General features: G+C 35.2%; 1 protein-coding gene across 1 annotated transcript in view; it reads left to right on the top strand.

Moving 5' to 3' along the window:
• Positions 1 to 16942, top strand: part of PDHX (pyruvate dehydrogenase complex component X) — a 66022-nt gene extending 49080 nt beyond the window's left edge. The window contains exons 8-11 of the mRNA XM_011000580.3: positions 6098 to 6156; positions 9328 to 9486; positions 13434 to 13498; positions 15924 to 16942. Of these exons, the coding sequence (XP_010998882.2) occupies positions 6098 to 6156; positions 9328 to 9486; positions 13434 to 13498; positions 15924 to 16182 (542 nt within the window). The 3' untranslated portion in view covers positions 16183 to 16942. The remainder of the gene's footprint in view (positions 1 to 6097; positions 6157 to 9327; positions 9487 to 13433; positions 13499 to 15923) is intronic.
• Positions 16943 to 17260: the final 318 nt, after the last annotated feature.

Genomic DNA, 17260 nt, shown 5'->3' with positions numbered 1-17260 from the left:
TGTATTTCTTACTCCTTTGTTTTCTGGAAAAGTTTTGAGTAGAATTGGTTTTGTTTCTTTTTTAATTATTTGGTGGAATTTACCAGTGAAGCTATTTAGGCCTACTGTTTTCTTTATGGGGAGATTTTTAACTGCAAATTCAGTTTTTAAAATAGATAAGAGTTATTTATTTCTTCTTGAATGAAATTTGATAGTTTTGTGTTTTTCATGGAATTTGTTTGTCATCTAATCAAATTTATTGGCATAAAGTTGATCATAATATTACCTTACTGTACTTCTAACATCACTATATACATTCCTTCATATCCACAGCTTTTGCATCAATGGATTAAACCAACCATAGGTGGAAATTGTATTTTTTTATATGAAGTTCGAAAAAGCAAAACTTGAATTTGCCACACACTGGCAACTGTTTGCATAGTATTTACGTTGTATTAGGTATTATAAGTATTCTAGAGATGATTTAAAGTACACAGGAGAATGTGTGTAGGTTATATGCAAGTACTGCACCATTTCCTGTAACGGACTTGAGCATCTCGGATTTTGGTATCTGAGGGATATCTTGAAACTAGTTTCCCCTGGACACCAAAAGATGACTGCAATCTGAAGTGAGGTCATCATTTTATATATTAATAATTTGTCTTCTAACTTTCTTGATCAGTCTGGCTAGAGGTTTATCAATTTTATTGATCTCTTCAAAGAACCAGTATTTAATGTTATTAACTTTCTATTTCTATAATTTTGTTTTTATTGATTACTGCTCTCACCTTTATTGTTTCCTTTTTTCTATTTGCTCTGGGTTTAATTTGCTTTCCCCCACCCTAGTTTCTTAAGGTGAAAATTGATATCAATATAACATAATAAATTTTATTTCTAGTATAAGCATATGCTTTTAAGTTCTCTTTAAGCAATGCTAGCTGTATCCCATAATTTTTGACATGTTTCATTTTCCTTCCCATTCGATTCTAGGCGTTTTCTTATTTCCCTTGTGATTTCTGTTTTGATTCATCATTTAGAAGCATAAGTTTAATTTCCAAATACTCAGGGGCTTTTCAGTTATCTTTCTTTTATGATTTCTAGTTTAACTCAGTTGTGTTTAGAGAACATGCTTTGTATGATTTAAATCTTTATAAATTTGTTGAGATTTATAGTCATAATGTTACTAATTAATTTTATAGTCATAATGTTACCAAGCTCATACTTAGCATTGCAGGACAGCCAGTAAATCAAGAGATGAGGTGTTGGGGCAAGTAAGAATGATTTTATTCAGAAAGCCAGCAGACCAAAAAGATGGCAGACTAGTGTCCCAAAGAACCATTTTACTTGGGTTAGAATTCAGGCTTCTTTTATACTAAAAGGGTTGGTATGTGACTGGGTGTTGCAGACTTCTTAGTGCTGGAATCCTTTGTTCTTACAGTGTCTGTGTGGGTCTGATCACAGTGTTCCTATAAACTCCCAACAAGACAGTTGTTATTTTCTGTTCTGCAACCTTTTATCTCCTGATAAATGGAAAAGTGTTATACTTTTAAATGTCAAGCCTGGGAAGTAGAGCATTGAGAAAGGGCTGTTATCTATATGTCATGCCATAGACATCATTCTTTTACAAAAGTGCTGAGCCAACACGAATGACTAAGCACAGGCAACAGCACAAAGGTTAGAGATAAAGGAATAGGTCCAATGTGGAGTCAGGTTTGTTCTTCTCTGTTACTATAATAGGGTCTATCTTATTTCATGTGTACTTGAAAAGAATGTATGGTTTACTTTTGAGGAGCATTCTATAAATGTCAGTTAGGTGAAGTTGGTTGATAGAATTATTCTTGTCTCGTATACCCTTACTGACTTCCTATTTTTTTGTCTTATTAATTCTTGAAAGAAGAACATTAAAATATTTAATTATAACTGTAGATTTGTCTGTTTCCCCTCTTAGTTTTGTCTGTTTTTCTTCATGTATTTTGAAGGTCTGTTAATAGGCACTTACACATTTAGGATTTTTGTATTTTCTTGATGAATAGACTCATCATACAATATCCTATCTGTTGCTGGTATAATATTCATTATCCTCAAACCTTCTTTGTCTGATGTGTATGTGGGCATTAGTGTTTTCAAGTTATGTCTTCTTCATTCTTAATGTAGCTGTATCTTTATATCTCACACATAACACAGATTCGGCTCTAGACCACCACAATAAAGCAAATACTTCAATAGAGCGAGCCACACATTTTGTTTGTTTGTTTCCAAGTACATATAAAAGTTACATTGCACTACACTACGGTCTGTTAAGTGTGCAATGGCATTATGTCTAAAAATACTTTATTGCTAAAAATGCTAACCATCATCTGAGCCTTCAGTGAGTCAGTCTTTTTGCAGGTGGAGAGTCTTCCCTCAATATTGATGTCTGCTGACTGATCAAGGCGGTGGTTGCTAAAGGTTGGGGTGGCTGTGGCAATTTTTAAAAATAAGACAACGATGAATTTTGCTGCACTAATTGACTCTCCTTTCACAAATGGTTCTCTGTAGCGGCAGTGCTGCTTTGTAACATTTTACCCACCGTAGAGCTTCTTTCAGAAGTGGAGTCAGTCTACTCAAACCCTGCTGCTGCCTTGTCAGCTAAGTTTATGTCATGTTCTAAATCCTTCGTTGTCATTTCAACAGTCTTCACAGCATCCTCACCAGGAGTAAATTACAGCTCAGGAAACCTCTTTCTTTGCTCATCCATAAGAAGCAAGTCCTCATCCATTCAAGTTTTATCATGAGATTATAGCAGTTTAGTTGTATCTTCAGACTCCACTTCTAATTCTGATTCTCTTGTTACTTGTACCATACCTGCAGTTACTCCCTCCATTGAAGTCTTGAACCCCTCCAAGTCATCCATGAGGATTGGAATCAACTTCCAAACCCCTGTTAATGTTGATATTTCTACCTCTTTCCATGAATTATGAATGTCCTTAATGACATCTAGACGGTGAATCCTCTCCAGAAGGTTTTTCAATTGACTTTGCCCAGATCCATCAAAGGAATCATTGTCTATGGCAGCTATATATAGCCTTATGAAATGTACTTCTTTAATAAGACTTGAAAGTTGAAATTATTCCTTGATCCATGGGCTACATGATGGATTTTTAGCAGGCATGAAAACAACATTAATCTTGTCTGATTTCCATCAGAGCTCCTGGGTGACCAAGTGCATTGTCAGTGAGCAATAATATTTTGAAAGAAATCTTTTTTATGAACAGTAGGTCTCCACAGTGGGCTTAAAATGTTCAGGATACCATGTTTTAAAGAGATACGCTATCATCCAGGCTTTGTTGTTCCATTTATAGAGCACAGGCAAAGTAGATTTAGCATCGTTCTTAAGGGCCCTAGGATTTTCAGAATGGTAAATGAGCATTGGCTTCAACCTAACATCACCAGCTGTCTAACAAGAGAGTCAGCCTGTCCTTTGAAGCCAGGCATTGACTTCTCCTCTCCAGCTATGGAAGTCCTAGATGGCATCTGTTTTCAATAGAAGGTTGTTTCATCTACAGCGCTTGCTGTTTCCTTACACATTTATGTTATGGAGATGGCTTCTTTCCTTAAACCTCATGAACCAACCACTGCTAGCTTCACACTTCTCTTCTGTAGCTTCCTCTCCTCTCTCAGCCTTCACAGAATTATAGAGAGTTAAGGCCTTGCTCTGGATTGGGCTTTGGCTTCAGGGAATGCTATGGCTGGTTTAATCTATCCAGAATACTATAAAACTTTCTTCCTATCTTGCTTTTCCTCCCACCCTATTAGGATGGGCACAGCTTTCTCTTGTGGTTTTTTCTTTACATGCTAAGTGAAAGCAGAACTGATAAATCAGCTTAGGTACAGGCTTTCCAACTTGACAGCTTTTAAAAGTTCAAGGAACCAAATGAAAAGCTATTTCAGAGAGAATGGTCAATAAAATATTCAAGAAGTAAACCCTGGAAACTGCCCTTTTAGTCTCAAATGACACTTGCTTAGGTATGACATAGAAATTATTATGGGAATAATTTTCCTGGTTCCTTTCGTTCATGAGGCCAGAAACAGTGCTATTTCAGTGGGGGTGTGGATTACAGTAGTATCTTTGCATGATCCAGTTTTGGTATGTCCTTTCAATTAGGAATTTTCTGGCAAGTCTTCAAAGAGCCCACATTATCCAAGTATCTCCACTCTTCTTTCTTATGTAAGATTATAGTATATAGCATTCTGTATGCGTATTTCACACTTTATTTTGTAACAATATACAAATAAGAATATTTTATATTCGTAATGTTTCATACTGTCTTCTTAATGTCACCAATGGTCTCCTTCCAGCATGTTTGAAAATTTCCGTAATAAAAAATTTTTTTCAGTGTGTTTTAAATTTCATTTAAAAAATAAAGGATCTTGGGAACAAAATCTCCTTTGCACATGTTAGATTTGAGATGCCTATTAGACATGTAAGTGGAAACGTCATGTGAGAAAGTGGATATGAGTCTGAAACTCCGTATACATCAGGACTGGGGACAGGAGGAATCACTGTCATATAGATGGTCTCAGAACCATGGAACTGAAGTTCTCACCAGGCAGGTCGTTAGCATGAGAGGAAGGGACTTGAACATGAGTGAAGAGAGAGTGGAATAAAACCAGGAGAGTCTACTGACACAGTCGGAGAGAGAAAGTGTTTCAAGCTGAAGAAAGTGATCAAATGTAGGAGTATGATGGGGGCAGGGAATTTTAGGTGAGGACTGTGGACTTGGGCAGTAGATTTGGAAATCATCAGCTGGCAGGTGTTTTGAGAAGTCTTCACTCTGGATACCGGTGGACAGTAGATAAAGTGAGGAGGCAGAGAGAGGCAGGAGAGGTAAGCATAATGAGTTCATAAAATACGATGTCTGCATATCAAAATTTATGCAGACCAGATCTTTTGTTTGTGGTTATCATTAAAAGTCTAAGCACTGGAAATGCGTTTCTATTTCTGCTCCCAAAGGGATTTTAAATAAACAAAAATGTTTGTGTTTCTGGAAATCTGAATTATAAGAGCTGTGTATTGGAAGAGCAGCTGGCAGTTACCATGACAGCTTGACAGTATTAGGTTTGTAGTACTACATCTCATCGCTTTCTGAAATCTTAGCATGCCTTTGAAATGAGCTATTGTTCACGTAAAATTCCGTGATACTGCAGTAACAGGATGTGTGTATTCTGCCACATTCCATCGACTAGATTTTGATCTTCAAGTCTTTTTCTTGAAGTTCTTGCAATAAAGAATCAAATGGTAGTTTACATTTTCTAATAGTTTCATACTCACTGGGAAAAGCAAAGGTATAAATCAAATGCTTTAGTTATGATCAGCTCTTTGGGAAGGGAGGGATCCCAGCTTTATCTTAAAATCATTATGTATAGTGGAAGGAAATTGATTTAAATGAATTCACCATAGAAGTAGACAGAGAACCTCATGTTATTCATTACGTTAGGATCCATGCCAGCATTGCTTCATCTTTGGCATTTGCTATATCCTGTTTTGTTAAAAAGCAACCCTTATTTAATGTAATGGTCTTAAATTTTTTCATCATACAGCTCATTAGTAAAAAAATTTCTGAGCATTCCCTTTCTCTCTTTCTACGTATGTATTTGTTTCTTTAAAGTGACTACATGCACCACTGTTCTGATATAATCAGTCTATTATAAAGCATGAACAAGATACAAACATTTGAGAAGGATGTGGAAAAAAATGAATCATCTTGTAAACTTCCTGGCTATACAGGCCTCTGAGAGAGACCATTTGTCTTTTTAGAGACCCAGGAGTTGGTTCTTTTCTTTCTGATTATGGTTATAATGTGTATCCTTCAAGTTCTTACATATGATATCTGAACAATATAAAAGAATTGTAATCAGGCCCAGGAGTAAACTTTTACATTTATGGTTAGTATTATTTATCTGGGACCTCATATAATGAAACTTTTTCTACTCGAGAGAACCTTATAACTAAGCAAACAAACAAAAACCTGTAAAATTTTTCGTTTGTCAGTACATAATTTAGAAGTTTGCAATCATAATGGTTAATTTTAAAGTTGTATGATGAATGCTAATTTTAATATGCTTGTTTTTCTTTCAGATGACATTAAAGTATCAGTGAATGATTTCATCATCAAGGCAGCGGCTGTTACCCTTAAAGTAAGTAGCAAACCCCCAAATAATTTTAGCTGCTAAAGTGGTCTCGTGTTTTGAGATTTTATATCATAAATAGAACTCTTATTTTTAAGTCACAACAATTTTATAATTTTAATGCTAAAAATATTCTATTGTTTAATCTTACTCTCAGTTTTACAGATGAAGTAATTGAGAATCAAAAAGGCTTACAATGAATTATAGCAGAATAAAGACCATTTATTCCACAAATACTAATTGATCCCCTAGCTTGTACTAAATATTAGGCCTTAGCAGTATAGCAGTGAACAAAAGCCTATATATTTTCTGCTCTCGTGGGGCTTACAGTCTAGTAGGGAGAGACAAACATACATATATCAGGTAGTGAAAGTGCTGAGGAGAAAAAGAAAGCAGGGGAAGGGGGTTATTTTCAAAAATTCAGCAAGGAAGGCCTCTCTGGCAGGGTGATAACGGAGACAAGGCCGGCAGAGAGGGAGAGAGCCACGTAGGTCTCGGGGGAGGAGTGCTCTGGGCAGAGGGGACAGCAGACACAGAGGCTGTGAGGAGCTGATCGTGTCACTCAGCGTCGTGGCTCTGGGGATGAAGGGAGCCTAGAGTGGAGTTAGCCAGAGTGGGGAGGTAGGAGGTGAGATTCAACATGAAAAAAGATGGAGTTGAGGGAGCCCCGAAGTACATGAGTCCTTAGTGGCCGTGGTAAGGAGTAGGGATTCAATTATGAATGAGAAGGATGTCTTTGGAGCGCTTTGAGCAAAGGACTAACACTATCTGACTTAAACTTTAAAAAGAAGAAGGAGAGTCTGCTGCGGGGGTTGTGCGGAGCATGGCCTCAGGAAGCCAGGCAGAGGCAGTGCTCTCTCCTGGAAGGCTGGGGGATGACCGCGGCTTGGGCAGAGCTGGGTCACATGGAGACAGCCGGTTATGTTCCAGAAGCAGAGCCAGCAGGATTTGCTGATGGATCGGATGTGGAGGGTGAGAGAAGGGACAAGGATTTTGCCCCAACCAGTGGAAGGAGTGGAATTTTCCCTGTCCTAAGATTGGGAAAATGGGAGAGGAGCGGGTATGAGGCAAGAAATCTAGAGTTTTGGACAAATTGAGTTCAGGAAACCTAGTGGCATTCCAGCGGGGGGTGGCAGGAAGGCAAGCGAACTTGCGAGCCTGCAGCTCAGCAGTGTCTGGCTCCAGATGTAAACTCTGGACCCAGGCTTCTGACGTCCCACTCAGCACCGTTTGCTGTGATGCCTTCTTTCTTCTTTCTAGGCTATTTTCTGGATCACTGTTTATTAAGTGCTGTATTTCAAACACATTTATAAGGAATTCACTTTTACATCTTGGACAGTGCAATAATAAAGAATTTTAAAGGCATGCCTTTTCAGCCATTTGGTATCTAAATGTTCATATGGTTTTTCTTTTTTGACCAAATGATATTTTGAATTATATTAATGGTTTTTCTGATTATGAGTCATTCTTGCCTTCTTCAGGTGAATCCCTCAGGATCATTAGCTGTTTGTTAATATTTCATTTTATGATTTTGCATCAGAAGCCATAAGTAATTATGTAAATTCTATGCTAGCTTTTTTCAGGCTTTTTTTTTTTTAAATCATTGCCTTCATAAAATGAATTTGGATACATTTTTCCCTTTCCTTTTTCTGTGCTTATTTCAATATTATAAAGATTTTTATTTCTCAAAGTTTTATAGAGTTTACCAGTGAAAATATGGGAGGCTAGTTCTATTTTGAGGAGGAGGCTCTGGCAACTTTCTCATTTTTTTTTACCACACGATTAGCAAGCTATTTTTGAATCAATTTTAGAAATTTATATATTCCAAGAAAATCATTTATTTCATGGATTTCCAAACTTATTAGCCCAGAGTCATTTGAATTTGCTTCTTACAATTATTTTAATGTCCTCAGTGCCTGGGTTTATTCTGAACTCTGTGTTACTTTTATTGCATATTTTGCATATTGCGTATTATTGCATATTTGTATTCTCACTAGAAATATTTTGTTAGAAAACATGAATGTGTAATTCATTATAATTATTTTTTATTAATAAGAAAGTTTAAGATGAATTTTCCTTTGAATACAACTTAGGCTTTATCCCAGAGGTTTTTGTTATACAACTTTCTAATTGATTTGTCAAATAGTCTTCAATTATGAGGTTCCCCCCCCCTCTTATTTCAGTGTTGTCTATGAAGAATTTAAAATCTTCTGAGGGGTTGGGACATAATTGTTTATTTCTTTGACATAGTAGCATTGTTTAATGAATGAGCTGCGCCTTGAAATGTGGAGAAGTGAAAAGAGCAGTTGAGCAGTGATGAAATGGAAGTGGGTGTAGGACAGCAGCAGTGAGAAGTCTGAGTAGGGTGACAGTTCACCTTAGGGGAGTGGTCAGGAGTAACATTAGATAGACTGGGTGAAATCAAATGGGTTGCTGTGTTTGAAAGACACGCTGGGAGGCCTGGATCTTATTCTGTAGAAAGCAGTGAACTTTTGAGAAGAAAAATTAGCTTGTAATTTCTGTTTTTCAGCATCATTGTCTCCTAAGAATATTTGGCAACATTATCCATACACACTGTTTCCAAGCATTTAGTCATTCCGTCTGGTTTTTTCCGTCCTCAGTGTAGTTGTATGTATATTAAATATATACATGCTCATATATAGTATATAACATGTGTTTATGAAGCCTAGGAAATCTCTCTTTAATAGAGAAGTCATTTATTAAGAGCTTTCTAGTATCTTCCAAGGCTATGCTAGAAAACCAGGCTTCCTCATGCCACAGGAATAATATGGTGGAATGTCACTACTCCTCTGCCCTCCTCTCTTCTCCTCAAGGTCATGTTGGTCATCATATGAGGCAGGAAGGTTAACAGTCATTAAATGCTTCCTAGATATCAGGTTTAGCAAAGGGAGCCCTTTTTTTTAACCATGTTATAAAGAGATTAAAACATGTACATCATCAGAATCTCCTCAAGCTTGCTTCAGAGCAGGTGATATGTTTAATTATTCTTCCCAAACATAGAATATTTAATATAGTGATCCAAGCCAGTTTTTTCAAATTGAATTTTTTTTTTCCTTCAGTCTAGCTATATTCACTTTCAAAACTGCATAGTGATATTAGGTATTTTTCTGTACCATCCTTGGTCTTTAGTAACATGTTTTTTCTATTGCTGTTTTCTAGCAAATGCCGAGTGTTAATGTAAGCTGGGATGGAGAGGGCCCAAAGCAACTGCCCTTTATTGACATTTCAGTGGCTGTGGCAACAGATAAAGGTCTAATTACACCAATTATAAAAGATGCTGCTGCTAAGGGTCTACAGGAAATTGCTGTCTCTGTAAAGGTAGGTCTTAACAAATACTGTACTTTCAGAATGTTAGAAATTACTTTCTGATAAAGTCTTGGTATGATATGGTCACACTGTGAGGGAGATATACGTGTGTGTGGTAATATATATTTTTGTTATTTCTAAGTGATTATCAATTATGTATATAGGTTTTTCAGTTTTAATCTGGGTACAACCCATTTTAAGAACATTTAACATTCAAATATTTAGAAATAACATGCAGATAAGTTAGGGCCCACAGCATCAAGTTTTAGATGAATGCTTTATATCCCAAAGTCTCAAATTCAACTCTGAAGATGATATTTTGATAGAATTTAAAGTTAAAGCTGAAACTCTATTTCTATGAAAGTGGTAATGGATAGACCTCACTTTTCACAGCATTTTATTCTTAAAGGTTTATTTTATTCATTTCCTCCCTAGAATTGAGACCATCAAAAAGTACTTAGTATTCCAGAAGCAAAATTACTTCATTTTTCCTGGGCTCCTTTAAAAGCAGTTTTGTAGCTCCAGTACGGAAGAATCAGATTTCACTAAAAGTATCACATTGAATAAGCAGGAACACAAGCAATAGGTCAGCTTTGAGAGCCTCATGAATTTCCAAGGGTTTTTTGTTTTTTGTTTTTTTGTTTTTGGCAGAAGTATCACAGATCTTGAAGTGTTAGCATTGAAAATTTTAGATTCATTTAGATAAGTGATTTTTTTGTTTTCCATTTGTCAAGGACCTCTGATATGCTGAGTGGTAGAAAAAGTTACCAGGGGGATAAAAAGTAGAAGATAAGACTCCTTTGGGGAACTGACAGTATATAAATGTGTAGACTCACTTGCCCCAAATAAATAAATGAATGCAAGTTAATCTAGTTTAGAATCTAGTTGGATCTTAAAGGTGATCTTAGTGGAATTGACATATTTAAGTCTCTCTTCACTCCTCTTTAGAAAGATTTGCAGAATGTTTTTATAGATAAAAATGCAACTGTTTTTCTTAATTGAGAGGTGGTAATAATTTGGCAAATTCAAAAGTTAAAGAGATTAGTTTATTAGGATATTACATGCCTTTTTTTCATAAAGGGTTTTCAACAGCAGTAAGAATGCATATATTTCAGTGTTTTTGTGAAGTTCAAATGAGATTAGATTTAACTGTAGTGTTAGAATTTCCTTTAACTGTAGAGTTAAAAATTAACCATCATAAGAAGGTTTCTTTGATTCTACCCAATTTACCTGCAATCCATAGTTTTTAAAGTAGCTGTGTTAGCATTCTCTGTTCCTTGCATCTTAAAAGAACCTAAGTTGAGGTGGTAAGGAAGCAGTGTCAGCAGCCTCTCAGCAGTGGGAAGGGCGATCCTAACCCTTCGGAGTGTCCCACTGGTAGCCCTTGAGCACTCTCTGTAATTCCTGATGACTCGTAGGCTTGCTGTGTGTGTGCTCTGGCTGCTCATCTGAGCTTCCCACTCCACCTGCTTCTCTCTCTTGCTCTGCGATCTGTGGTCAGCACTCCACTAAGCACTTCATTTAATCCAATAGCCCAGTATTACGGTTGGAAACTTGAGTTTTAGCACCTTTAAGAAATTCGTCTATGGTGCTGCATCTAGAAAGCAGTGGAAGTGAGGATTTGTTTAAATGCAGTCATTTATCAGTTCAAGTGCCCCTGTCTTAGGCCTTCTGTGGCTCCCATAGCTAGAGTGACTTCCTACATCACCCTGTTTTTTGTCTTCGTATGGCTTATCAGTCTTTGAATTTACCTTGTCTGTTTATTTGTCAACCCTTTTATGTTCCTGATTGTTATGTTCATTGCCATATATCTAATTCTAGAAGGTGTTTGGAAGATAGTAGTTGCTCAGTGGATTTATTTAAAAGAAAACTTTCAATAAAAACTGTTCTATTGAAATTATTTTTCAAGGACTTTGTGGGTCCCTGAATATCTATCCATGGACCCCAGGTTAAGAACACCTGCTCTAAGTACTTCCTGACCCTCAGTAATCCCAAGGATGTCAATATGTGGGGCCAAAGGCATGCCTCAGCCAAGTTCAGGTTTGTATTCCCTGAATAAAGTAATATAGTAACAAGCCTTAGATCCCATGCTGTTCTTAATTAATTATAACAATCACAAGAGGCAGAGGCAAAGTTTACCTCATTAGTATCCAGTAAACTTTTTGAATGAATTAATAAGGCATGTGGTATATTTTAGAAATATTTACTAGTCAGCTTTTATTATGTCCTGTCAGCTGGGTGTCGGGGAACACTTGCTTTGACTTTTAAGTTCGCATTACCAGGAAATACCAGTGAGAATTAAGTTATTTTCAGAACCAGTAATCCTCATCAGAATCTATTCTTATTCCAAGCTGTTCAGAGTTCATTGACAAGAATATCCTGCTGATGTTTTTGGGGTCCGTATAGATTTTTTTTTTAAAGTGTATTATGTGTGCTTGCAATATGTTTTTTGTTTTAGCCTGGTAACTCATCAGGCTGTGTTGAGATCATCTGCTTTTAGAGAAATGCCTTTCAAAATTCATGTGGTATGTGCCTGTTCAAATCACGTGAAGTTACATTGCTTAAGGCAGGGAAAATGCATTTGTAGATTGTTCTGTCTACTTGTGATACTCTGAGGACTATATAAGTCGAAATTCATCTCTTAATTTTTCATTTTGGATCCAAATATTTTTATAAGTAACTATATCCAAATAATATAAATCATTTGGCAGTAAGTCACAGTGATAGGTTGAGATCATTTTTAGGTTTTTAAAGAATGTTTTATTTTTCAAAAATTAAATCATCTGTAGTTTAAAATTAAATAGTTATCAATAGTGATTATAGTTGTATCTATGTTAGTTATATAATACAGAATATTAAGTAATCCCCAGATATAGATCATCTACCCAAAAGACAAAAGCTTTGCTCTTCTCTGCTCTTCCCCTTATAGAGTAATTCTTGATTAGTTTTTCACCTGTAATGACTCTATCTCTGTCCTCTTGCTTTTGAAGCACTGAAAAATAAAAGTGAAGATAAATGTAGTTAATTGCATGTACATGTAGAGAAAATTCAACTGCTTTTCCTCATTTCACTCTCAGAGTGTTATCTGTCTTTCCTACTGTAAATTTTTAGACATCAGTTTTAAGAGTGGTATGAAATAATTACATTCTTAATGTTCCTTGTGGCAGGGTAAATTAGACTAGCTCATTCAGAAATGCTTTCACTATAGTATCAAGAACTAAGGGGAAAAAAATGTTCCTTTTCTAGGGCTTTTTAAGTCCTCTTCTGAGAATTTATATGAAATAATTCAAAAGAAACAAATGATCCAAATTACACCACCAGGGAAATGACTGAATTATGGCAGATGCAGTTTTAAAATATTAAACAGATGTTAAAAAAATCTTACAAAGACTAACAACATGGAAGATGCTTATACTATGGAGAAGTAAATATAAAATTCTATGTTTTTTTTTTCTTTTTTACAACTCTCTGAAGTTATATATATGTATGGGTAAAAAAGAAGCAAACACTGAAATAAAAAAATAATATATTTGTTGTGAAATGGTTACCACTGAATAATTTATATAAAAGCTACTAGATTGACAAGAATGACTTTTATAATACTCTGTCTTACAAGAAAAATTTTATAGGCAAATTAGAAAATTGCATTGTTTACATAAAAACACTGAAACAGTCTTCATCTTGTACAAGATAATTCCAATATTTGAAGAATTTTTTAAAGGGAAATTATTTTTCTAAAGTTTTGATTTACATGTTTAGCTTCTTGGATTGTCAGTGCACTAATTTACTCATTTTTTAAAGTGTGTTAGAGAAAATTATATACCTATATATGAAGTCTCTTTTAAAGTCAAATCAAGGCATATCAGAGATGAGAGTGTGTCCTGTACAAATATTTCAAGTGACAAAAATCAAAGGTATAATGTAGTGCTGGTGGTCATTCTCTGTTTGTCCTTTCCTAGGCTCTATCAAAGAAAGCCAGAGATGGAAAACTGTTACCTGAAGAATACCAAGGAGGCTCTTTTAGGTAAAATTTAATCTCTTAATTATTGGTAGCATCAAACAGATGTAAGACTTACAAAATCCTTGTCAGCCTGTTTATTTTCTGAAACATTTTTTAAAATGTAAGCTAAATATCATACTTTTATCTAGACAATAGAATACATGAAAATAGTCCCCAGATTAGTTAGGCTTTCGTATCAACGCTAGTGGGAATCCATTAGGGTTAGCTAAGTTAACCCATTCAGATGTTCACAGAATGACAGTCAGGGTCTGAAATACAGTAGATTTACAAACCTCAACTGTATATTTTTTCTACTTGTGATTTATTTTAAGGTACTTTGGGGAAGAATATTAACACTTAGACTCGAGTTATTATCAGCTCTATTTTTGTTTAAATGTAACTTGCATACATCCCATAAGCCTCCCTTCACCTTTCCTAATTCTCACCCCCTCAGGGTAACCACTGTTGTGAAAATTAACACCAAAGATTTGTTTTGCTGGCTTTGATCTTTATATAAATATGTATTTCTCAGTGTCTGACTTCTTTCACTCAGTGTTAATGTCTGTGAGATTAACCATGTTACTGTGTGACGCAGTCACTTATTTATTATTGCAGTTATAATATTGTGTAATATGCGCTATAAATATGCCGATATCCACTTCACTGTTGCTGGGCATTTGTGTTGTCTACACTTTGGTGCTATTACAAATAGTGGTACCATGAACATTCTTCTTCTGTCTTTGGTGAACGTATGTACATACTGTTGTTGTATAGCCCTGAAAGTAGAATTGCTGGGTTTATAGCTTTGCTAGACCCTGCCTGATAGCTTTCCTAAATGGTTATACCATTTTTTACTTCCATCAAGTTGAGTGAAATAATTCCCATACATAGGATGGGAATCCCCATTGCTCCACATTCTTGTTAACTCTTGGTATTGTTAGGTTTTAAATTTTGAGTCATGGGGTATGTAGTGGTACTTTTTCTGGTCAGGGAAATACAAATTAATGATCTTGAATACTGTTTTCAGTTATCTGTCAGCCATTGGATATCTGGTAACTCATCAGGCTAAATGCCTGTTGAAGTCTTATGTCTATTTTAAAAAATGATTTATAATATTTAAAAAAATGATTTATAGGAGTTTTTTTTCCCCAGATACACAGACTTTTGTAGCATATATATTATTTCAAATACCTTTTCCCATTTTGTACCTTGCCTTTGAAACTCTCTTGATGGTGTTTTTTAATGAACAGAAGTTCTGAATTTTAATAAAGTCCTATTTATCAGTATTTTTCTTTATAGTTAGTATTCTTTGTTTTCTGCTAGGAATTATTGTCTATACCAGAGTCATGAAGTTATTTTTCTATGTTATCCTCTGGAAGCTTTATAACTTCTCATGTAGATTGCAATCCATCTGAAATTAGATTTTATCTATGATATGGAGGTAAAGGTCAAGATTCTCTTTTTTCCCCATATGGATAATTAATTGATTCAGTCTCAATTATTGAAAAAAGATTACTTCTCTGTAGCATTGAGAAGATGACCGTGTGTGCTTGGTCTTTTTCTGTGTTCGCTCTCTCTTTTTCAGTTGGCCTGTTTCTTCTTCCATTGCTTAGTTACCAGCAAACTATAACTTCTGATATCTGATGATGAAAGTCTTCCAATTTTGTCCTCCATCAAGATTGTTTTCTTGGCTTTGTATTTCCAAATAAACTTTAGAATCAATTTGTCATTTTTCATCCATACACACACAGATATACAAACCTTGCTGGGATTTTGATTTGGATTGCATTGAATTGTTTGATCAGTTTAAGGAGAATTGACATCTTTAGAGCATTGAGTCTTCCCGTGAATGAGCATAGTATAAAACAGTGTTTACCTAGTTCTGTGATTTCTTTCAGTTGTGTTTTGTAATTTTTTGTTTAGAGGTCTTATCTAATTTCATTAGATTTATTTCTAGATTATACTACTGTAAATGGTACGTTAAATTTTACTTCCTAGTTAAAGCAACTTACATAGAGATATAAGGTAAGGTTTTATATTGATTTATTATCTAGTAACTTAGCTAAAGTTATTTACTAATCTTACTAGTTCATCTGTGGAGGCTTTGATTTCCTTTGTATACAATCAATTCATCTGTGAATAATAAAGTTTTATTTTCTTTTTTCCAATTCTTATACCTTATATTTCTTTTTCTTGCCATATTCCTCTGCCTGGGATTTCCAATTCAATGATGAATAAATGTTTATGTTACATGTAATATTTGTATGTGTGTTGGTACTTGTTTTTTCAATACTGTTATAAATAGTGTTGTTTGTCTGTGTCTTTGGTCTTTGAATAGCTTGGCGTAAGGTTCTGTGACATTTTTTAATAAAGTAAAAATGTATAAGTCAGGGAAAAGTTTCTTTGATTAAGGATAATGCCACCTTCAGAGCTTTTTGTTTTCCCCTAGTATTTCCAACTTGGGGATGTTTGGCATCGATGAGTTTACCGCAGTGATCAACCCACCTCAGGCCTGCATTTTGGCTGTTGGGAGATTCCGACCTGTGCTGAAGCTCACTCAGGATGACGAGGGGAACAACAGGCTGCAGCAGCGCCAGCTCATCACCGTCACGATGTCGAGTGACAGCCGCGTGGTGGATGATGAGCTGGCTACCAGGTTTCTTGAAAGTTTTAAAGCAAACCTAGAGAATCCTATTCGACTTGCCTAGTTCGTCAAAGAGAAGAAGTTGGTCTTTGGCTTAGTGAATTGTATAGTTGTTACTGAGAAACATACACTATAGGAAAACAGTTAGGTATTTAAGTGTGAAGTGGATGAAGTGTTTATTTATTTTAGGTGAAAGAGTTTGACCCAAGTTGTCGTCGTTTTCAACTTGGTTTTAATGTTAAAGAAATAAATAACAAACTGTAACTAACAGAAGAGGACATCTGGTTAGTCAGATCCATTTTTAATTTAACCACTGGTGCTGTACAAAAGGGATGTTAAAGTAGATGTAAATTAAATTGTGTGTTTGGCTCATTGGAGCATTTTACAATATTGGAGAATGTATGATAAATTGTAAAATCAAAAAGTTGTTAGAACTCTACCTTAATTGTGTTGAAATTAGAAGTGGTCTTCAGAGAGATGCCCGTTAACATAGCAGTGGGACCTCACTTTTACAAGCACTGCTCTAGATATACTTGAACCATTTAATATGTACAGACGTTTATTCTGGATAGTAGTAAATAAATAAGAATCACGCTGTACTAGGGGTTGTGGCAACATTATTGAATTTTTTTATGTATATAAAGCCATATGTTTTAGAGTAGTTTCTATCAGTCTTATTTTACACTTCCATGACACTGTGAACTAAAGAAGAATAATTTAAAAAAAAAATTAAAAGTGAAGAAAGAGACCAAAAAAAGTGTTTGTTTCAATAATAAACTATAGTTAAAATATCTAAGCCTTCAGAAATAAACTGCTCACCTTCATACTGAGTTGGAACATATTAAAATAAATTATGCTATTTCCTATCAAACATTTTAAGTTAGCGTTGAGTTAAACACAAAATGTTGTTTCTTTAGTAAGAAGAGAAAACTTCATACAAATATGAAGAGAAACATGAGTAAGAATCAGGATGTTGTTTCTTAATGCATTTTAGTCAAGTTTTTATATTGTGCAATAAAATGTCAGAAAATATAAACATTTCAATTGTATTTTAAATGTTAGGACACAGAAGTTTAGTACCTTGAAGTAGGTTAGTAGTTTCCCTGGAACAGCTTAAAATGGACTCTACGGGAGGAAAGAAG

Source organism: Camelus dromedarius, chromosome 12, assembly GCF_036321535.1.
Source record: "Camelus dromedarius isolate mCamDro1 chromosome 12, mCamDro1.pat, whole genome shotgun sequence".
Taxonomy (NCBI): domain Eukaryota; kingdom Metazoa; phylum Chordata; class Mammalia; order Artiodactyla; family Camelidae; genus Camelus; species Camelus dromedarius.
Note: the sequence above shows the minus strand (reverse complement) of the source record. Positions and strands in the feature narration are given on the sequence as shown.